General features: G+C 40.0%; 1 protein-coding gene across 4 annotated transcripts in view; it reads left to right on the plus strand.

Moving 5' to 3' along the window:
- LOC106927079 (muscleblind-like protein 1) overlaps positions 1–23,183 on the plus strand; it is a 71,491-nt gene that overhangs the window by 29,589 nt on the left and 18,719 nt on the right. For all 4 annotated transcript variants that reach the window (XM_015002396.2, XM_015002398.2, XM_088011995.1 and 1 more), the window contains exons 3-4: positions 16,212–16,382; positions 21,577–21,795. In XM_015002396.2, the coding sequence (XP_014857882.1) occupies positions 16,212–16,382; positions 21,577–21,795 (390 nt within the window). The remainder of the gene's footprint in view (positions 1–16,211; positions 16,383–21,576; positions 21,796–23,183) is intronic.

Below are 23,183 nucleotides of genomic sequence, written 5' to 3' on the forward strand. Positions count from 1 at the left end.
ATTCCTCACAAGGCTCTAACTGGATTACGGCAGTCTCAGGCTCAGCTGAAATGGCAACAGCAGCTGTGTTGTGCAGGATCTGTCCGACGGCTCGCTTTCCATTACAGCCCCAGCCTGTAGACGTCTTTCTTCAAACGTTCGTTCAAATTAGAGATTTTTATCGATCCTTTAAGTCGGTTAGGCTGAATTTCGTTGGGGATTTTGACAATGGGCATATTGTTAGAAGCCCAAGGGAAGGTGATAACCCTGACCACTGATCCCCTGCTCCCTTCTGAAGTGGTACAAGCCGAGGGTGATCAGTGTGGATCAATATGAAAGAGTGTGCTGCCAGAAGACACTGCGTGATGAAGATGGGCTATGGCCCTCTGCTCATGGTGTCTGTGTGGGATCATGTGGCATGCTCCGTGATCGGTATATATATACTTTTAACCACTTTCTTGTAATTACAAATTAAGGTATCCTTTTTGCTTATACTGTCTTACAGTCAAAGGCCACTTTATTAGCTGCACCTTGACAGTAACTCAAACCACTTTAGAGCTACTTAAATGTCTGAAATATTTTTGGCAGATATGTTTTTCTATAGTCATGTGACTATTGTTAAGTAGTTGCCGATTTGTCGCCTGCACATCCACAAAACATAACCCTTTTCCATCACATCTCATACAGGCTCTATTAAATTGCAATATGACGTCTGCAGACGCCATTGGAGCGTCGTGAAGTGACTGCTGTGACAACTTTGAAGTGATTTGTGGCAATCGTGCATTGGGTTGTTAAATATATCAGTGAGAAGATGGATAAACTGCGATAAAGGGATTTATGTATTCAGCTACAGTATAGAAAAGATATGATGCTTAAAAAATGTTTACTTGGTACAGTTCCCATTCACTTACAATCATCAGCATGTCAATGTGTGCATGATTAGGAACGACTGATTTCATTGTAAAGTGTCTTTGAGTGTCCTGAAAAGTGCTATATACAGCTCTGGAAAAGATTAAGAGTCCACTGCACTGAACTCCATTGAAAATCTCCTGGTTATTCCACCAAATATTGATTTCTGAACTCGTCCTGAGTTAAAACATTAGTATTGTTGTTTCTAAATGAATATGAACTTATTTTCTTTGCATTATTTAAGGTCTGATAGCACTGCATCTTTTCTGTTATTTTGACCATTTTTCATTTTCTGCAAATAAATACTAAAGTTTTGCTTGGAATTTCGGAGACATGCTGTCAGTAGTTCATAGAATAAAAGAACAATATTCCCTTTACTCAAATATATATCTATAAAATGTAAAATCAGAACAACTGATAATTGTAAGTGCTCTCTTAATATTTCCCAGAGCTGTAAGAAATGAGGCTGTTTGGAGACATTTAATTAGATTAATATTTTAACAAATTATAAATTTTTTGCTCAAACTCAATTTCATCATATAATGAAGATCTGGTGTAGCCACACAGGATGTCTGTCTTGGCTGCTACAGAACATAACACAGATTCCTGCCTTGTCACTCTCTGAGTCTTTAGTCTTTACACTGTTCTGGATGCGTTTGCGCCAGGCTTACCATTACTTTATGGACTAATGAATGCTAATCCCCTCATATCTGCTTCAACCTCAAGACAGCGACATTAGCAGCCGAAGCCAGCACAGCGACATCCTTTGTTGAACTAAAATTACAGTGTGTGTGTGTGTGTGCGTGTGTGTGCGTGTGTGTGTGTGCGTGTGTGTGTGTGTGTGTGTGTGTGTGTGTGGGTGTGTGTGTGCGTGCTTCTGTTGATGGGTCCATGTAAGAGGAGATGTCTCCTTTAGCTTTTTATTTTGTTCTGTGTTTCTTGGAAGCTTCGGGGTGTGGCCTTTCGAATCGTTGCCTTACCCGCGTGATTCATCAGAAGTAGAACTTAATGATACATTCCAGCACCCTGACAAAAAGGCATCTGATCCTGACTCATGTCACCCAGGGGGGTGGATTGAGAAATAAATAAGCCATTTGATACTACTAATTTCTCCACAGGTCAATATGTCAAAGAGCCCACATTATTTTTGTTTTTTTGTGCTCCTAAGCAGCTGTGACTGTTTGTTTGCTTTCAAAAACACAGTTTACAGAGAGCAGCATTCTTTGTTTTCACTTTGGAAACACTTCTGTCTGTATGCGAAAGATCACAACGCGAATCAAAGGCAGCTGCTAGACTTTGTTGGCTTTTGTTCATTTTACAAGGACAACTTCACATTTTGTATCCCTGTACATGGAATATCTACAATCTTCAAATAGAGATGCAGGCAAACAGTTTAATATGTCTTGTTGGCCCGTCTCTCGGGTCTTCTTCACAGTGACCGCAGAGCATGTTTCTGTATTACTTTTGGGATTAAATTGCATGTTTATAAGTTATAAATGAAAGAAGTGTATCTTCGGCAGGCTGTGAAGTCGATAGCGCCGCTCAGTCGTTTGCATGCATTTTTTATCGCCGTGAATGTCACATCAATTTTGCCCTTTTAACGTCACGGTGGAACCATTTTTTCCAGGATGGTAAGATTGTACAGCAAACAGCCTGAGTGAATTTCAGAGAGTGGGGATGAGTTGCAAAAATTTTAATTCATTTAAACCCACACCGGGGCATAAACAAGCACTTACCCCAAACCAGGAAATATTAGATAAACATTCTTTAGTGAGCTGGGGCTGCTGGTGTAATCCTGGCTAGATATTTAGCCACTAGAGTTAATTTGAATTGGTTGTTTATATGAGCAGCTGTTAATTTCAGGTTTTGCTCCACATGCATATAAATCTCACTCTTCCTGGAAATCCTGATTATCTTGGTATTCATACCAGTGATGAGTGTGCTGTATGCAAACTTATGAACACCCCTGCACCTCCAGTATAAATGCTTCAATGTGCTGTTTGTCATAATTAGGCCCCAAAGCCGTTGCGTCCTTTGTGCGTATTCACTCGTCTTCCGCCCAGGCGGTTTTAAATGGATCTCCTCTCTAGCTGTCTCCTCTGCCCGGTGAATGAGAGATAAAGCTGAATTGCAGTAAACTTTGAAGATTGTGAATAGAGGGACGGTGAGGCTGAGAGCAAAGAACAGATGAAGAGAAAAGATGAATGGATTGAGGCTGGAGAAGGAAGGTTAATTGAAAGCGAGAGAGAAGAAGAAGGGCCAGGTCTCGGGGGGGCTGTGGGGTGGCCTTTCTCTATCTCACTCTTTCTCTGTTTTTACACGTGTGATTGTGAACGTGTGACCAAGCGCGCGTGTGTTCCCTCCCCCCCCCCGTCTGAGGGAAGATAGTGCTGTAAACCTAATGAGGACAAAGCTAATTAGAGACTGCCTTGCACAACTCAGCGTGACATTCTCAGAAGACCAACAACAGCACTTACTACCTACAAGTATGCCACATCCTCTGGAGAGGAAAACTCACTGCAGAGGCTTTTTTACTTGATTTTTTTTTTTTTTTTCATTTTATTTTATTTTACAAGCATAAGAGAAAACAAAGCATATTTCTGTGCAACCACAGCCAGATCAAGGAGTTTATTGAGCAATGAATAAAAATATGTCTTGCTCCTGAGAAGAGGTCGTTGGCATTGGACTCAATCTTTCCTTTTCTCACCACGAGGATATTCCTATTCAAAGCAGTCAGCAACACATCCTGATTGGTTCAGGCTCAGGTGTCATGTGACCCCAAAATCACATGATACGCAGCCCTACATAATGTGGCCCATTTCCATCATCTGCCAGTTTGTTCAACTAATGTCCTGTGCCGAACCCAAAAAGATTACATCGGAGACTCGCGTCTCCTGGAGCTCTGCTGCAGCGGTTTCTACCTTCATGTGGAGCTTAGAGCCTTGTACAAATGTAGCAAGATGGAGGGACGTTGAGCACATCTGATTCTGCCTTGGTAAACAAACGGTTTACAAAGCCGTACCCAACAGATGCGTCTATGGCTCCTATCATAAGTTTACTTTCAAATCAACTTCTGTCAGTTGTGATGAGACGTGATGAAGTGAGAGGACACAGATCCATGTGGATTCTAGGAAGCAGGAGAAGACCTGGTCGTTGGATTAATTAGTTTCAGCTGGTGAGCTGAAGGTAAAAGTCCACCAACAAACCAGGGGAAATATGTGGCAACTCATAAAAATATCTTGCCTCACCAGGCTCAATATGCAGCGCCTAGAAATGGTGTCCGTAACACTCGAGCTTTTCCACAATTCATCTCTGTACAACCAGAAAACAAACCTGTGTGTCTACTTTGAATTAGGCCTGTCAGTTCAGACGAAAGGCGGTTAGGGTTTCTTTTTGCCACCGATTCTCTTCATAACCTTAATGGACAAAATTTCTAGTCACAACCAATATGTTGAGGTGATCTGCTTTGGTGGTCTGTTCTGGTTTTGTCCTATTGGCTCGTCCTGATGCTTTAGCCCATGACTCATCGCTGAAGTGCTGAGGAAGAAAACAACTGTATACAAAACAGGTGTGACGAATTAGAATCGTGTGTGTGAGAGAGAAAGCTGCCAGTAAACTGTGAGTTGTTACTTCAAGCAGAATATTGTTTCTGTCAATATTTGCTGCTGTTCACACAGCATATAATCTTCATCTCAGCATTACCACTAGGATGTTGAGATGAACGGCTGCCTCGGTTCACTCAAACATAATTACAGTCTAAATGTACTGCTGATGGAGATACTCCTGAACTGCTACAGTTAATTTCAATCAGCTGACTTAATTACACATGCAGGCTTGTCGTATTTGTAAGTTAGTCGAGTTGCACATCAATATGTTACATACATTTTCTTGCAGGCCAGAAGGAGTTAACATGCACAGAAAAAAAACTAGGACCAGTTTATAATAGGGTTGTTAGGATAGCATTCCTAAACATTAAAGGAAGATGTTTTAGAGTGGTGGCGTTTCTATTGCAATTGATAGAAGTGTCTTTGAACGTCTATGAGGAGTCACTTGAATCCAATTGAGTCGTTTTGAGAAAAAAAAAAATTCCTTATTTTCCATAATAAACTGAAATGAATAAATGAAAATTCATTTATTCGTTTATTTGTGTCCTTAAGGAGTTGTGTGGACTATTGTTCCATGGGTGAGAAGCTGCTGTGAGGCAAGACTGAAGTTAATCTTTTGTTTACAATTTGTTTGGAAGCAAAGACAACGTTATTACAAACGTCGACATTTTAAGTCGTCGCCACCGTAGGTTCATAATCAGTGCAGTTAACATTATTTCCCCAGAGAATGCGGGCCTTTACTTCAGCTGTGACATTTCCGATAAGTTCAGTTCCAGCACGTTCCATATCGGACAACAACGGGCATCTGCAAATTACAAGATTATTCACTAAATAACTGCTACAATAACAAGACTGTCCAGCACCTAAAAACCTTTGGATGGGAATTGTGACGTCGTTGTCCACAGAGGAGCCTGTCTGCAGAAAGGTGTGTCGCTCTCTCTGTGAATGTTTCGCTAAAGCAAAGCAGATGATGGAGCCTGTTAATGGCTGTGACGTGTGCTGAAGTGGGAGGGGTGTCCCCCTGGTGGTTGTGTGAAAGACAGACGGTCTGCAACCACATGACCACGCGCCAACTGCTTTGGATGAAGTATGTGGGAGCCTTTAACATTGCCCTTATAAAGTTGAATCTTGAGACAAGATTCAAAGTTTCCCCCTAAAGCGTTTAGACTTTACTTGGGCTCGCTCTCTCACAACTTGATGCTTTGCTTAATGGGAACTTGAGAAGATTAGACACTGGATTTGGAGCTATCCTTAAAGACTTCAGTCCTGGCTCAGATTTGGCCTTTAAAAACTTAAGTCCTGATTTGAATTTGCCATTTTTTTGTAGACATTAGACTTGACTTGAGCTTGACTTTAAAAACTTAAGTCATGACTTGGACTTTGTGATATCGCTATAAAGAGTTTAGGAGAAAAAGACCAAAAGAGATGAGTTGCAATAGCATTCCAAAGCTGGATCAGAAATCTAGAACAGTTCAGCTCCACTATATCAAAGTGATGTCATTAGCCATTATGGTTAATGATTTTGCCCCATCATTAGCTTCCTGGGCTAACGATTTTTTTTCTTTCTACCCGCACCCAACCCAAACATGCTAACTCTGCCAGGCTAAGTGGTGCAGTTGGGGGCTGTAATTGGTCTTTTTTGCTAATTGAGCACTATAGCTAAAAGCTTTTCTCAGACTGTGTGTCATTTGCGACACGTAGTGGATTTACTGTCTGGAGCGGCGTCCGTCTGTGAACCCGTCCGCTGTTTCATGCCAGACAGCTTCTGCTTTGCGCACACCATCACTTCGGTCGCTCACCGTGATTCTTCTGGCCGTGGTTCTATCTTAGTCGTCCCAGCGGCGCGTCTCTCTGCCCACTTAAATGAGATTTTTAAGGTCATTAACTGATCCAGGCTATTATACTGGTGCACCAGGGGTGTTCCAGATTTGATAAACGATTGGAAGGAGATAATGAGACTTATATGGACACCTCGTATTAGCACACAAAGAGAGACAAAGAAGAAGAAGCCATCGAGAAAAAGCTGTTTATGGCCAGATCTGCTCTCTAATACACTGTGTGATTAGCCGCTGCATGAAGGCTGGAGTGTATTACTAATAAAAATATAGTCTCTCTATTAGTCTGCGTGTGTATGAGTGTCTGGCAGTACTCGCCGTCCTCAGACAGGCTCGTCTTTGTGCCGTGTCTGATGTCATAATTTGTCTGACGTATGCTTGCCAACAGGAACCTTTAGTTAGGAAATCACTGTGCCAGCGTGTGTGTGTGTGTGTGGGGGGGTGTGCGTGTGTGTGTGTGTGAGAGTATATGTGTGCTCAAATCTATGCTCGGTATTCTCGTCACAGCCTTTATCCAGACAGCTCTTAGTTGATTGAAGGTTGTCTTTGGGAGCAGGGCGGAGGCAGAGCTGCTGAAAGAGAATTAATAATGCACAAGGGCTTGGGATGTCCAGACTTGAGCTCCACAGTTGTCACACTGGTCACGGTGTTGACGGTGTGGCAGCAGCCAGCTCAGACAGAAGGGAGTGGAAAAGGGCGGGAGGGGGGGAGAAGGCAGGAAAGATCAGAGGAGTTGGATTTTGTAGTTTTAGTCAGAATTAGTAATTTTGCTTGGGTAGATTAAAAGATCATTTTGCATCAGCAGGCGATTAAGCCCAGCGGACGCACTGGAAAGCAGCGTGCCGCTCAACCCTTTGAATGGTGCACCTTCAGAGTCGGTGCTGAAACCACCTGCACAGACGGCCTTTGATTAATACCAATAGGAGAAACACGTTGGGCGTTTGTGTTTCTGTCTGCCTCCTGCTGGCTTTCTGTCTTTAAAGCTCAGAATGTTTTGGGTTTGAACACTGGTGCTCTTGACTTTGCCTCTGTTTTTAGCTCACAAGAGAAATTCTGCTGCAGGTTTTGTTGTGTTTTTTTTTCTAGTTGTAATTTTTACAGATAAAAGAATTGAAAAGTGACACAGCCTCAGAGCGGATTTTGATAACACAAGTGATCATCATGCAGATGAACAGACCTGTAGTATTGTCTAAAGATTTTGAGGTACCATTTTTTTTTATTCTGGTGATTCTCCCCCCCACTGCCCAAAAAATCTCTTGAGCATTATTATGGGTTTTGCTTTAGTCACTAAATGTTTTTTTTTTTCAATCACTTTTACTTATTTACAATTTGGTGTCCGTTCATTTTAAGGGGATTTGCTTTTTCTGTTTTAGCATAAACTTTTTCTTACTCATGAGATTGTGAATATGTATGTCATGCAGGGACAGATTGATGTTATCATTTAAATAAATCTTGATCTTATCTGAGGGCAATGACATCTCACAAGACATCTACTTGTGAATTTAACAATGTTTTCATTTCAGAAATAATTACATTTACAATAGTCAGATAAAAACATTTGATTGCAAAATAGATAGTAGCAAACATATATTATATCCCTCTACTTGAAAGAAAATATTCATAACTCTTTTCTGAATTTAATGTATAACTTGAAGGTCTTTTCAGTTTTTTGAGCAGCCACTCACTGCTAAACTGAGCGCTATATCAATCTCTCACAGTTAGCTGCTTTCAGGGTTTTTTTTTCTTTCTGAGAAATAACAACCTTGCTAAGTTTAGACCTTTCTAAAGATTTCATTGTCAATCATGAACACGTTCTGCAAACAAGGCTTCAACCTGGCTAGAAAGTTAGCTAACTCTAGCACCAAGAATGCTATGAATGCATTTTGATTATGTGACCAAAACTGCAAAAAAAAAAAAAACAAGGCCAAACTATTTATGTAGTAATAGTATTCAAAACACACAACATGATTATGTCCTCAAGGAACTAAAAAAGAGTACAATGCACTGATATAAGCAGAAAACACTATTGAAGCAATGGCCAGGACATTTAGTCATGTCTAAATTGTTATTTCAAGTCCTTCTAGATACTGGCAAAGATTGCTCGTCCTTGAAGCGCTTCACCGATGTGGGTACATTTCCAAGAAAAATATAATTGAACCAGGTTCTGATGCTGGGGGACTGCGTCATAAATTGTGTGGATCAATACACCAAACAGCCAGACATTTTGACTTAACCACTTGTAGCTTCAGCGTCCTTGAACTTGACCTGCAAAATTGCTATGAGAAATAAAATTGGCATATTTGCAAAATTTGTTAGCCAGAAGTCCGTGACACCGCTTAACAAAGCAGCAAAAAAAGAAGAAAAAAATAAAAAAATAAATAAACTGAGCAGATACAAAAAGAAAAGTAAAAAAAAGCAACCCAAACAGAATTATCTAGCAGTGGAAGAAACTAATAACTTCTCTGCACTCTTTGAGACTCAAAGTATATCACAAAATGTATTTAAGCACTCTTAAAAAAAGTGGATTTTGCATGATGTGACCACTATTACTGCTGAAGACTCCGGCTGTAAAATTTGGAAAATTTTGTGCGATTTTGCCATATTTGCCAAAATGTTCTGAGCAGCAGACGGATACCTGTATGAAATTGTTGGCATGTTTAGAGCATGAAATATTTGGGCGTCAACATCAACCCAAACAAGCTTTCTTATTACAATAAAATGACTTGAACATGAACGTGAGCACATAGCCTCCAGCCCGCTGTCAGATGACAACATTTACCCTTTGTCGTGCAGACCTTGTACCAGATTGTTGCGTGTAATTGCAACTTCACCAAGGGTGATGTTTTATTGGATAATAGGACTTTAAAATAGCGCTGTCAAAGTTAACAGGTTTCTTGCACTCCGTAGGGCTGAGGGAGACTGCAGACAGCGAGTAGAAATGTGGTGTTAACTGGAGTACCCGCTTTCAATTTGCACGGTCATTTCATGTAGCGCTGATGTAAAAATTCCATTTATTGTAATTTTAGAAATACTTTGTCTTTCAGGCGGGGATAATATAGTGCAAAAAGGGGTCACAGTGTCGACTTTGTTCTTCAGTATTCCCTTCAGCACTCATCAGTTTAGATGCGTGTTTACATTAACGTGAGGGTTTATACAATGGCTGCACCATGATACTGTTTTCAGTTGCTTGTTCTGGTTCTGGTTGGACGTTTTTTTTTTTTTTTTTTTTTTTTTTAATTTGTACGTCCTCCTTCTACATGCTTTTTTCCTAAACTTCCAAAATCAAAAGCAATTATGCAGGTGACATTCAGAAGAACCTAGATACTTATAAGAACACCTTAACATTGAGACACTTGGTTAATTTTAATGCCATTGACGTAATTTTACATCTTCTTTACTGAAAAATCAAGATTTATTTTTAATATTAAGAGATAAACTTTAAACCTTGAAGTAAAATAGAAATTTGTCAGGTCATCTAGATTGGAATTTGATATAAAAATTGCATTTTTAACCTCTTTCTTCTATATTTGACATATTTTTTTACAAATGTTCTTTTATTTTACTGACATTTCAACTAAATAAGCAAAGTAACGCTGCTCATCCTTAAGCAAAGAATTAGTGTAAATAAATTAATCTCTTATAGAAAGTGTTTAAGGTCTCATTGCATCAAAAATGCATTTTTAGATTAATTCTAAATTAAATTGTTTGACCTGAATCTCATGTGTTGCTTGTTCTGGGAGGATAACACCTTATTGTGAAGGACATGAGGAAATAGCTTCAAAAAAAAAAAAAAAAAATCACAAGTTCGCTCATTTAGCTTCCCTCCATCTTCAGGGACCCTACCTGAAGCAGGAAACACACAGAAAGTAGGCAACGTGATAAGACGAGACGACGAGGAGATAGAGCAGTCGGGATAATGTGTGAAAGACAGTTGCAAGTGGCCTGTTGGCACATTAGCGTGTCACGGGACAACAGGCAGACAGCTGAAGGCAGAACGGAGTCAGCTTAAGTAAAGTCTGGCAGCTAACAAACCTGAGAGGAACAGTGACTTCGGATCAGACAGGTTCACCATTAACCTTCACTGACACTGTCTAAACAGGGGGAGAAAAGGACAGAGAAGGGACAGGAAAATGCCTGGGCATTACCATCTGCCATAACTGCATGCTCAGACAGCAGCACAGTCACAAATGATAGTTAAATCTGCAGGGGCATTCAAATATTCCAGATTTTCTGAGCTGCAAATTCAAGCAATAATCCAAGTTAAACCAAGGAAAACCATGAAATGTAGCTTAGCAGAGCTGTTCATACATTTCTAATGACTGTCAAGTATCCAAAGGACAAGACATAACAGAAATCAAAACAAGTTGAAAATGTTTTTAACTTAAATTTTAAAAGTATATATATTTATTAAAACCAACATGCCTATTTTAATGTTTTATGCCATCAACTGGGACAACTTCAGCGGCCCAGTGGGACCAGAAGACTGGAAAAGTTCTGTAAAACTGAGCGGACAAAAAGTTAAATTTTATCATAAATAAATCATTCTCTGCTCGAAAGGCTGGAAATCTTGTGGCTTCATAAATCCAAATCTTATACACATTTTTTTTTTTTTGTAGAAGTTAAAGTTGTTGAACAGCAAAGAGACAGATGAGGCAAAACCTTAAATTCTCAACTTATTGGTCCAACTTTCCAACATTTACATATGGTAAGTAGATGTGAATCCTCAGTTTCAAGTGGAGCTACTGCTCTTCTATAGTGAAAAGAGTCAGCTGAGGTGGTTGGTGTATCTGGCCACGATTCCTGCTTTATACTGGAAAAGGGCCCCAGGATCAGAGGTCAGCAGCTCCTGTCCTCCAGTTTTAGTTGCATCCCTGCTCCAACACACCTGAACCAAATGAATAGTTAACGACCAGGCCTTTGCAAAACCTGCTGACATCTGTTAAGAAAATAAATTTAGAATATGCTAGTTTTAAAACTTAACATGTCTTGATTGAAATAGCCTAATTATAGTTTTCAGATTAATAACTTATTCTTATTCTTCAACACATGCCAAGTAGAGAATTTTGCCTTTTCATTCAGGTGTGTTGGAGCAGAAATCCAGGATGGTGGCACTTGAGAACTGGAGTTGCTGACCTTTGCCCTGCAGGAATTTAATTTCTGACCTTAGAGTGGCTGAGGTCACCCAGAATGAACTGAGGATTGTGTGGAAGAAAAATATCTGTGTTTTGAAACTGGGTGTGTTTTTTTGTAACTGGATGGATGGATGGATGGATGGATGGATGGATGGATGGATGGATGGATGGATGGATGGATGGATGGATGGATGGATGGATGGATGGATGGATGGATGGATGGATGGATGGATGGATGGATGGATGATGTTTCCTCAAATCTAAAACTAAAGGAGCCTTTCAAACTGTTTTTAGAAGAGCTAAAGAGTCAGCTGCTGTGATAGTGTAGATTAACAACTGTATTTGTGCAGATATTATACTTTTGTCATCGTTAAGTTTTTAATTTAAAGGCAGCTGCACCTCTTCAACATCATTTAAAATTATTTAACAATTTTTACAAACGGATTGCGATTAAACAAATATCTGAATTATGTGCTGCATGCAGATATTTTTAGGAAGAACAATTCTTATTTATTTTATTAAACTGTTTTTTTATTTTATTTATTAATTTAATCAGAACAATTACAATTTCACTTCACGTTGATCACGTTATCATTAAATATCTGCATCCTTAACTCCCTTTACAAAAAGGAACCTTTGATTGTCCTTTAAGTATGGAAGTCCAGAAGTGTCAAAGACATAAAGCAAAAGCTTTTCTTAAACATGTGCTTAACTCATTTAATGATCACATCATGAATGTATGTGTTCTGGCCTCCAGTCAAAGCATTCGATCTGAAAGATGGGCAATTTACTTTACAAGCCACAGTTACTGTTTAAAATATGCGACGGTGCTCCGTGTCAAAGAAACTATAAAAATGATCAATTAATTTCAAATTTCATTATTTAGTGCTATGATTTATGACATTCACTTTACTTAAACTTTCCCTTTTGATTTGGACATGCCCAAATTATTATTTAAGAACAAACAGATATGTACTTATATGTATTTTTTATTTTATTTTTGGTGAGCTTCGTCGCTCACCATGTCCTGAGTAGTTATTTCTCATCATGATTCTTTAAATAAAATGAGTGTTTCAAACCTGCTAAACTCTTAATGGCTGAGACTTTATGTAACAGTGATACCAGCCGACAAACACACCCAGGAGATGACATGCTTAAGTGTATTCTGCCAGAGGGAATGTACTTTGAAAATCAAAAGACATTAACCAATTACCCGCTGATCAATAGTCACAGTAACACACGGGGATGAACCGGACTCGGAGCTCTGATGATGTGTGCCTCGAGGCCAGGAGGCAGGCTCGGAGTACCGTTCCCGTCTCGGCGCCGGCCAATGGAAATGTCGGAGGTACCCCCCAACACGCCCCAACACGCCGTCGCTCTCCAATGCGAAGTCTGTCGCCAGGCAGAACAGCCGGCGCGAGGAAATCTGAGGCGCAGATAAGGGAGACATGGAGTGAGATGAAACAGGAGGGGTGGGGGTGAGAAAGAGGAGAAGCATCAGGAATAAAAGAGGAGCTGGAAGAGTGGATGTGTTAGGCTGTGAAAAGCAGGTGTTGCAGCTGGTCGCAGTGAGCAGCAGGTAATCTCACCAAGATAAAGCAGCGGGCTCATAATTCCCCATGAGAGGTGGCACTGTAGTGTTGTCAGGGCTCGCTCCCCCCCCTCTCCTACTCCTCCCCTGGATCTTTCTTTGAAATACTTTTACTTTTAAAAAAAAGAGAAAAAAAATTCAGTAATGCTAGGAGAGGCTAGTCGACGCATTCTGATGAGGTAGCCGAGGGAAGAAAGGAGAAGAGCAGCGGGACTTTCTGCTGTGCGCCTTCTCCACATTTACCTGAACAGATCACAGCAGCACTGCAGCTGCTCTGCTCTGTAGTCATGATGAGAGTAAATATCAGCACCGGGCTCAGAATATTGAAGTGATTGAACCAGAAAGATGGAAACAATGAGAGAGAGAGAGAGAGAGCGAGAGAGAGAGAGAGAGACAGAGACGAAAAGAAAAAGAGGAGGAGACATCTAAGATATTACAGCTATCTGGGGGAGTATTTGAAGGAGCCGGCATTATGAGAGTGTAAATTACACTCTCTCCTTGTCCCCTTAGGCTGCTGGATGAATATAATCACCCACAGCAGCAAGCACCCAGACACACGCACACCCCCCCCCCACACACACACACACACACTGCTCTGTCTATAGACTCTGGAATAATATTAGACCTCTGTTATGTGTGCTTGTGTTTGCCACTCTCGCAGAAGGCTTCAATCATGTATCGATCCTCCATCAGTTCTCCAGCCTGTTCTTTTCCTCAATGATCTCAAATATTGACACATAACTCATTTGGTTAATTCAGGAGGCAATCAATAGTCGCTTATGGAGCTTTTGCTACACATCCAGCAGTCTCAAGGGCGGTAAAGTAAAGGGGGATTAGGACGCGATATTACAACAATACTTTTTCTTTTGATTTAAGCCAAAGAGGCAGAACTGAATCAAAGTGGCGGTTCGCTGTCTTTCAGTGTTTTCTACTCTGTTTGATTCTTCTACCCATCGCATTTTACGATTAGAAACTCGTGTATTTTATTGGCATTTTATTGGTATGTTATCGGTACCGACTTAGGTAGCACATATTTCCTAAATAGAAGAAAAACGATACACCGGAGACATTTCTTTTTCTTTTAAACTTACCCTATCTTTAAAATTATGGAGGCACAAACAAAGATTTTTCAGCACAAACCACAAACACAACTTTTGTTTGATGTGCATAACATTTGGCAGCCTGGTTAACTTTTGGTGAAATGCTTTTAATGTAGGGGTGGGCATTTATTGCATCGTTTGACATTTATCATGATACATTTCTTATTATGATAAGAATTCTGATTTAACATCATGATAAAAAAATTTATCATGACAACGTTTGAAATCCGTATTGTCGGAATTGACAATACGGACAATCCCGACAATTGTCCAGGATTGTCCGAACAATATTATAATTAATAATAATATGAGTTATTATTCATATTAATAAATGCCTAAGTGCAGTATCACACTTCATTATGTGACTAGTGTCCTAAAAAAGCATATTACAAATGTTTACCAAGAGCAGTGTTTGTGTTTGTGAGGCCATGATTGTTGTCACACTGCGACCGCCATACAGTTGCCTAAAAGAGAAGTAATAAATAGTTTTTGTTTTGTGTCTTTTACCATTATCGCAATATTACCTTCAAATTTTAAGTCCATACATTATGGACCACCACCACCTCTTCTTTAAACTTCAAAAACTGTTTACTTATAAACATCTGAACCGTGAGGAATGCTTTTGTATTAACTTCCCTTACTTTTGTTTTTAAATTAAATGAGGAAACGTGGCCTGTTGTCTAGGTGGGACAATCTGTTGACAGGTTGCACTCACCACTGACTTCGTCTTTATGGAGAAGTGGAAAACCAAAAACCTGAAAGTTATTTGACATCAATTTAAAATTTGCAATAACTCAATGTAGGGGACACATCAAACATCTAGAGGAATGAGTTTTGATCACATGAAATGAAAGTTAAACTTTCTGGGCTGCACACAAAGTGCTTTGTGGTGGAAAACTAAGACTTCATCAGCCTGAGCAGAGCGTCTTTTCAGTGTAACATAATAGTAGCAATCCCATGCTACAGGGATGTCTTTCTTTAGCAACAACAGAGAGTTGATGGGAAGATGGATGGAGCTAAGTACAGGGCAGGACCACAATGCTAAACATACTCACACAGCTCCAATGTAATAATTTCAATCAAACATATTCATGCGTCAGATAATCCTCAGAACCTAATCTGACTGAGAACATGTAACCAGAGCAGAAAATAGCTGTTCACGGATGCTCTCTGTCTGACTGAGCCTGAGCTGCTTTCCAGTGACTGATGTGCAAAATACTACCATGGACTTGTAGCTGAAATTGCACCTAAACGCTATTCCAAAAAGTATTGGCCGAATTTAAACGCTCAGCACGCTTTTAGGTCTCTTTAGTAGTGAAAAAAAAAAAAAGAAAGCAAAGTATCATTTTCTTTCCACTTCACAATTATTCGTTACTTTGTTCTGATCACATTAAATCAGTAAAACAGATTGAGAATTCTGGCTGCAACTTAAGAAAAGGCAAAAATGTTTAATAGAAATCTCTAACATTTATCTATGTGAACCTCTCCACCTATTTTCCCTCCATTTCAGCTAATGATGAAAGCTGAAAGAGTAAAACAATTGATAATTTTGAAAACTCTTAATTAAAAAAAAAATAAATCACCTGATTTTTCTATGTTGGCATATTTCATTATGTCTAGTTTGGCTTTGAATCATCTTATTACAGCAAAAAAAACAAAAAAAAAACAAAATATAAGCAAGAAGGATCTATGAAATCACCCGAAGACACTTTTTTATTCTCATAGACAAAACAGAAAAAGAGCTAATTCAGGCCAGTTATCTTAGTAAAAAAAAGCTATATATATATATATATATATATATATATATATATATATATATATATATATATATATATAAATGAAGAAGACAGCCCCGATTTGCTTCCTAATGATAACTTAGCTTAAAATCTCTGTTAAAGTGTTGCATCAGCTTGAGTCAAGGGTCTTTCCTTGTGATATTTAGCCGCAATTACACGACAGAGTTTTTTCCAGTCGGCCATACATTTGTCTTCATCCTCCTCGCCCCTCCTCCTCCTCCCTCTTTTTCTCATACCTCGTTCCTCTCTCTCCCACCTAACCAGGGACGCTGTTCCAGGGAGAACTGCAAGTACCTGCACCCTCCTCCGCACCTAAAGACACAGCTGGAGATCAACGGAAGGAACAACCTAATTCAGCAGAAAAACATGGCCATGTTGGCCCAACAGATGCAGCTCGCCAACGCCATGATCCCCGGAGCACAGCTACAACCAGTAGTGAGAACAAGCATGTTTCCATGACTTCAATATTTGCAAATTAAAAAGTGTTTTTTTTTTATATATATATATAAGTGCATAACAGAGTCAGGATTTCTGTTTTTTACTTTTTTCTTTGAGGCATGTAGAGCATTTACTGACATTTGTAGCTACTAATGACTGATCTAACTAATGAGCAAAGTGACAGGATCATTAAATCAACCAATGACCAGAATCTTTCAGGTGTGTGTGTGTGTGTGTGTGTGTGTGTGTGTGTGTGTGTATAAGTAATTCCTAAAAATAAAAAAATAAATAAAAAAGGGTCTCTGAAACCATCCGAAGTCACTTTTTTTGTGCTGTAAGGAGAAAATGATGCATTTAAGATAAAGCAATATTATAAAACAGCTTACAAGATTAAAGAAAAATACAGCAATAATACAATTACAAAAACATACTTAAAATAGTTTTTGATAAAGTTCCAAAACAATTAAAATTTTAATTTTTTTGCTTTTGCCAGTTTTGCTCCACAGCAAGTGAAGTAGCCGAATAAGAACTGTACTGGAGTTGATTCAAAAGCATAAGATTCATTTAAATTATTTTACCATAGCAATTTAGAGTTACCCCTTATATCAGATATATGTGCCAGTGCAACAAAAATGACACAAACGGCATATAAAATCCCCTTCCACAAGATAATTATCATTATGTCATAGGCCCATACTCCACTAACCTCTTTGGACTGGTGAAGACTGCCTCACTTCAGCATGTGGAGTGCTTGAAGGGAGTGATATTCCAGAAACATTTGACCACTTGAGACACACAGAGGGAGTGTGGAGAGAGCATTGCTCTTCCAGATGGTTAGTTGATGACTAAGATTTTTTTTTAAACTGCATAACACCACAGCAAGAAGTAACTTAGTCTCTCTTTCCTTACAAAGTATCACCCTTTTTTTTCTCCAGAGTTCATACAAATTATTTTTGCAAATATGTTCATGTTCATGAGAGCGATGCAAAGCGTTTCATTTCTTCACATTTAGACCCTAGCGGGTCGTTTTTTTTAAAAAGCGCCGGGTGTGCGGCGGGATAAAAGAACCGAGGAGCTGCTCAAACAAGCAAAACGAATTAGCGCTACGCTGCTGCGGCTCTGTAACAACATAATATGAACTATCTGTCGATGCTAACTGTCTAATAAAAAGTATTATGAGCCCCATCACTCACTGCCAGTTGTAATGGATCCCTATTACCTCACCCTCTGGACAGTTTCACAAGTAAAATGAAAGCACTTTTTTTTGACACAGATGATGAGACAAGTGGTGGTTGTGGGAGCACAGGAAAAGAAAAAACGGTTCAAGAGATCCTGGGATAGAGAATCGAACTGCGCACTCAGAAGAAAAAGGAGGAGGGAAGGAGGAAATCTAAAGTCTGGGGGGAAAAAGGGCGTCCACCTTTGTTCCTTTTACACACGACAAGCTCTCTTTTTAACTTTTCTTTGTAGGCTAAGTCTAAAGGTCTGCTGACATTCCATTACCTTTACTTTACCTACCTGCCCGCCTTTTTCCTCTGTCCCTTTATCTCTTCCTGCCTCTTTCACTTACTGCTTTTCTTCTGCTGCTGTGTCCTTCCCTGTCAGGCTGTCTTCTTCCTGCTGTCTTTCCAACACTTTCTCACCATGACATAAACAAAACAAAAAAAAAGAAAAGAAAAGAAAAGGCTTTGCAGTTCCAAGATGATCCACTCCTTCTTTAAGTCTTGCAATGGATTCTTCAGCCTTTGTTTCTCAGATTTTGTTGATGGGCTCTGGAAAAGAAGAAGAAGAAGAAAAAAAAAGACTCTGAATGAATACACTGAATGAATACAGTGTTACTGCGTCACCCAACAGAGTGAGTGGGAAGCATACATTTCAAGAGGCTGACTCTGGTTCTGCTCATTACATTCATTGGCATTTATTGGCAGCACTAAATCCACCTGTAATCTCTTGAGTTATTGTTATCACCACAAACGTTAATGCAACTTTTTAGAAGCGTTCCTAGTCAGACGAACCTGAGCCAGCTGACAAAACTACCTACTTAAAACCTGATTATTGAGATAAGATGCGTTTTAGGAGGATTTAAAATCAGAAAAAAGTGGAATTAAATTCAATCTTGGTGGGGTTTTTTTTTTTTTTTTTTTACCAAATCTGAACAAGGTTTGACGTTTTTGGCTGTCAAAACCTGAAATTAATTTGTCTAACAATATCTTAGCTCCGTTGACATTATGTTTTTTTCAGCTGTCAACCAAATGCGAAACTAGATTTCAAAATATTATGTGTGCCGATTTGTTAAATAGTGACAAGACAGACTGCATGAGAATCACATTCAGTCAGAAACAAATTCTCCTGGATGAGAACACAGGCAAAATGTTTTCCTTCGAAAATGAAAAGTGGGTTAAATGCAATTTCAAATAATAATAATACTAATAACTTAAACTACTTGAATTGTGATAATTCCCACAGTGAGGCTTGGTTATGTTTGGGTGTTTTTTTTTTAACTGGCACCAGATAAATGTAGAGTGAGGATTTGGACGTGTGAAGTGTGACACTTTGCAAAAAAAACAAAAAAACTCTTCACTTTAGCCTGTTTTTACAAATGGCCAAAGCTGTTTGAAAATATGTTTTCTTTTCTTTTTTTTTTTGCAACAAAATATATTTGTTTTGACAGTGATGCTTCGTTCCACCTTTTTATAATACAGAATATGATCACCCATATATTAAAATGTCACACTGAATAAGCTCCAGACAGAGAATGCAGTTAGTTCTCCTTAACTCCAACACAGAATCAGCTTGGCTCCATAGTACCAAGGTTGAATGTTTTAAAGTGCAAATAACCACATTACTGTTCCAACAGAGAATACAATCAGAAAGTATTTCATGAGAAAATACATTCATTACATCAGCACCACCCTCTTCTCCCCCTCGCTTAGTTCAGTGGTTTTAGGCCAGAGAGAATCTGCGGTATCACATAAAGAGGCATTCCGAAAAAGGCCATAAGAGAGGTCACAGCTCCTTGCTGCGTGACATCACTGCATTATTAAAATCTCATGACTGTGAGCCGTTCGCAGTGACATCATGTCTTTCCCCCACCGCTCCAGCTGCAAATACCTCCAGTGGATATCTCAGCTACGTCCTACCTACCCAAATCTGGACTCCTCAGGCATTCCTGAGCGGCGGGAGGACCTGGAGGAATTAGACGCTTCAAAACATCGTGTCTTACTTTCCTGAGAATAAGCAGAGCAGTGAGGCGGCTTCGAGGAAGAATGTAGCTGTCCAGCTCTGGCTGCTTCTGCTCCCCTATTACTCACCGTGTCCTCCCAGCTGACAGTCCTCGGTTCGGGGGCTGAGGTCAAGAGCGTGCGGGGAAAACCTTCGGTGCTCCGTGTCAGCTTGCTTACGCGTCGGCCTCCGTTTTGGAAGATTGCGAGGAGAAAGGAGATGTGAGGAGGATGTTTTCTCGGGTAAATTCCTGTACAGCACAAACAGGCAGAGCAGAGAAGCGCCTCTCCCACATCACGCGGATTCACGGCTTGACTTCCATCATTACTGCTGCTGCGATGTGTGTGACTCTAGTCCACGAAAGCTGTGATCAAAGACATAAGATGGCAACACATGCTTTATTTGTCAAACGCTTGCAGATTTTATTTATTCACGTTGTAGTACGCGCAGTCTGAAGCATCTTCACCAATGTCACTAAGTGTTGTTGGGACATCGTTGTAGATAAAACACACAGTAGTGAAGGAAAGCAACGTTGGGTGATCAAAAAATGTATACAAATAAAAATCAGAAAAAAGTTTGGGTCAACGTATTTTCGACTTGATCGGTCAGTGCTTTGTAGAAGCACCTTTCACATATGCAGATGGGATTTTTGAAGTTATAGAAACAATGGTTCAAATAGATGAAAAGAGACAAAATTGGAAGCATAATTTTAAAACAAAAGAACTTCATTAGCGGTGTGGAAGTGCCACGTTTTTTGAACAAACAAAGCTCCTATGTGTGTACGTAATTAATGACAAAATCAAAAATTAGCCCACAAAACAAGCAGCTCATAAAAATCTAAACAATCCCCAAAGCTGCACAATCTTGTTTATGTCATAAAATCCCCCATCAAAAAGAAACGGCCGTGTGTTTCATCTACATGACAATTAAAAACGATGGCACCTTTACTTCCAAATACCAAAGTGGTCTAGTCAAAACCTAGGCTTTTTAACTGCTGAAAACATTCAAATTGATCTCAAATATGTACCTAAATTTCTCATGGTAGATCCAGCTAATTTAATTTAATCCAGAGTGAATCTTCATGTTTGTAATCAAAGAGGTATTTTTTATTTACTTTAAATCTTGTGCACATTTATGGACATGATTAAAATGATTGAAAACAGTTTTAATTGTCTGGTAAGTGAGAAGTGCAGAAGACTCACTCTGGATGAAATTCCTTTGCAGATCTGTCAAAACAATGAATTACATATGTTTGAAGGGGAATTAATAATTTTGTGGCCTCAGAGTCGAGGTTTGAACCACGACGCTTTGATCTTACGAGGTTAATGCAGTAGCAGGAAAAGCCGTAATGCCAGCCCGATCCCGTACGCCGCACCTGTACCCAACACGTCGTTTTGTGGTTCCTCTTCCTCTCTCCTGCTTCTCCTCTTCCTCTTCTATCTAATTAAAGCCCCCCCCCCTTATCGGTTAAAAGCCGAAGCGTTTCCATTTTCAGCATGTGTTCAAAGCTCGGGCTTTTGCCTTCCAACCCGACTCGACTTGAAACTTCGTCACAACTTTCTCCCTCACCTGGCTGCCGTGTTCCTTGGTTTCCATAATATAACGCCTTTTTTGTTCACTGATGTCCTCTGACAAAAACCTCTGAGACCTTCACAGAACATCTGGATTTATAGTGACATGAATTTATGCAGATACCAGCAACTGGAATCAAGTGGTGTTCATGTGTTTTATTTAGGTTTAGAGGTTAAAATGTGCACACTTTTCCAATTTAGACTTGGGGGGGGGGGGGGTTCAAAAATTCCATTCAGCTCACATTAGTGCTACTTGGTATTAACCCATCAGATAAAATTAAATTCTGTTGACGTAACGTGATTAAAGTTTAAGGTCTATTAAAACTGTACATCTGGAAAGTATGTTTCTGGTTGATTTTGCTTAATTTGATCTGTTTTTCTGTGTTTGTGCTGTGCAGCCCATGTTTTCAGTCACGCCCAGCCTTGCAACGAACGCCAACGCCGCCGCAGCGGCAGCAGCCGCTGCGTTTAACCCCTACCTTGGCCCCGTGTCACCTGGCTTGATGCCCGCCGACATCTTGCCAAGCGCGCCCGTACTGGTCACCAGCAACCCCAGCGTTCCAGTACCTGCTGCCGCCGCCGCCGCACAGAAGCTCATGAGGACAGACAGACTGGAGGTGAGAAAGACAAAAAGAAAAGAACAAAAGAAAAACCCCAGATATTTCAAGCTGTTGATCACACAGATGAAAAGGATTAGCGTTATTATTTTGTCAGTCCCAAATCAGCCCCAGATTAGGAAATAAATTAGCAAAGCTCCAGTAAACGTCGCGCCCGCCAAGGATCTTATTTTTTTTTTCTCTCTCTCTTTTTTTCCAAGCTGCGAAAACAGACGAGGCTTTGAAACGTCAACCGACGCCTATTTTGAATAATAAAGGCAGGAGTTGGAAAGTCTTGCCTCAACAGTTTTTTGTTTGTAGGCTTTAATTATGCATCTTGTATACAGTTTCTGTCACAGTAACTACACCTTATTATCATAACTCAGTCACTGCCAAGAATTAAGCAAAAAGGGGGGGGGGGACGACACTAATGAGATTATCTCTCAATAAACATTAAACGTGTTCCAATTAACAGGCTGCAGACGACTGTGTTTGGCAAAATCTCAAGTAGTTCGGCACAAAAGGTGTGTTCCTGTGTAAAAAAATAAAACTTCCCGTCTTCGATGAAAAACAATTAGTCATTTGAAACCTGACGACCGCCCCTCCCCTTGCTCGCTAATTGGACGGCAAGTCAATCTCATCCATTATGTAAGCTGCACTCGGGGAAACAGTCGCAGCGGAATAATGGCCAAATCGTTGGAGGGCAGGCAGGAGGCGTGTGAGGACGCCGGGAAGCTTGCATTTTGCACTTGTGATGTTTGGTGGCGGGGTAATTAACAGGGGCAGGGGAGGGGGGTACGACAAGGGCCGAGCAAGTCGCCGGATTGCGGTGGACGGGCGGGGGACGTGTGACATGGAGGACTGGGTCAATGACGGGAAAAGAGAAATGGAGCGGGCGATCGGAAATCGATCCTCAGACCTGTTGTGGTCGTCAGAGGGTTGGAGGTGAACGCAGACAAGGATAACAAGAAGAGAAAAGGAAATGGCACAGATTGGATGTCACGGACAGAGGAGTGGTCAGGCTTGATTGCAGGCTAAAATGGTGTCACTTGAGTCTACAACTGTTTTCTTGACGTTGGTATCTCACAGGCAAAAGTGGTAAAATACGGAAAGTGTTAATGCCTCTTGAAACATCTTTACATTTTGTCACATAACACATAAATGTATTTTATCTGAATTTTTTTAGCCAAATGCAACACAAAGTGCTAAATGTTTTGTGAATTGGAAGGGAATTACCGCACTTGATTTCATTTTCTTTTGCAAACTGATTTGGAGGATTGTGGCATGCGTTTTCGTTCCGTCCTCTTCACTCTGACACCCCTAAATGAAATCCAATGCAATCAAATCCCTCAATAAGTTACCTATTTTGTAAACAGGATCTACTTTTGAGTATTTCTCAGAACAGCTGT

This window comes from Poecilia mexicana, unplaced genomic scaffold (assembly GCF_051168715.1).
Source record: "Poecilia mexicana isolate PSO_F unplaced genomic scaffold, ASM5116871v1 scaffold_13, whole genome shotgun sequence".
Classification (NCBI taxonomy): domain Eukaryota; kingdom Metazoa; phylum Chordata; class Actinopteri; order Cyprinodontiformes; family Poeciliidae; genus Poecilia; species Poecilia mexicana.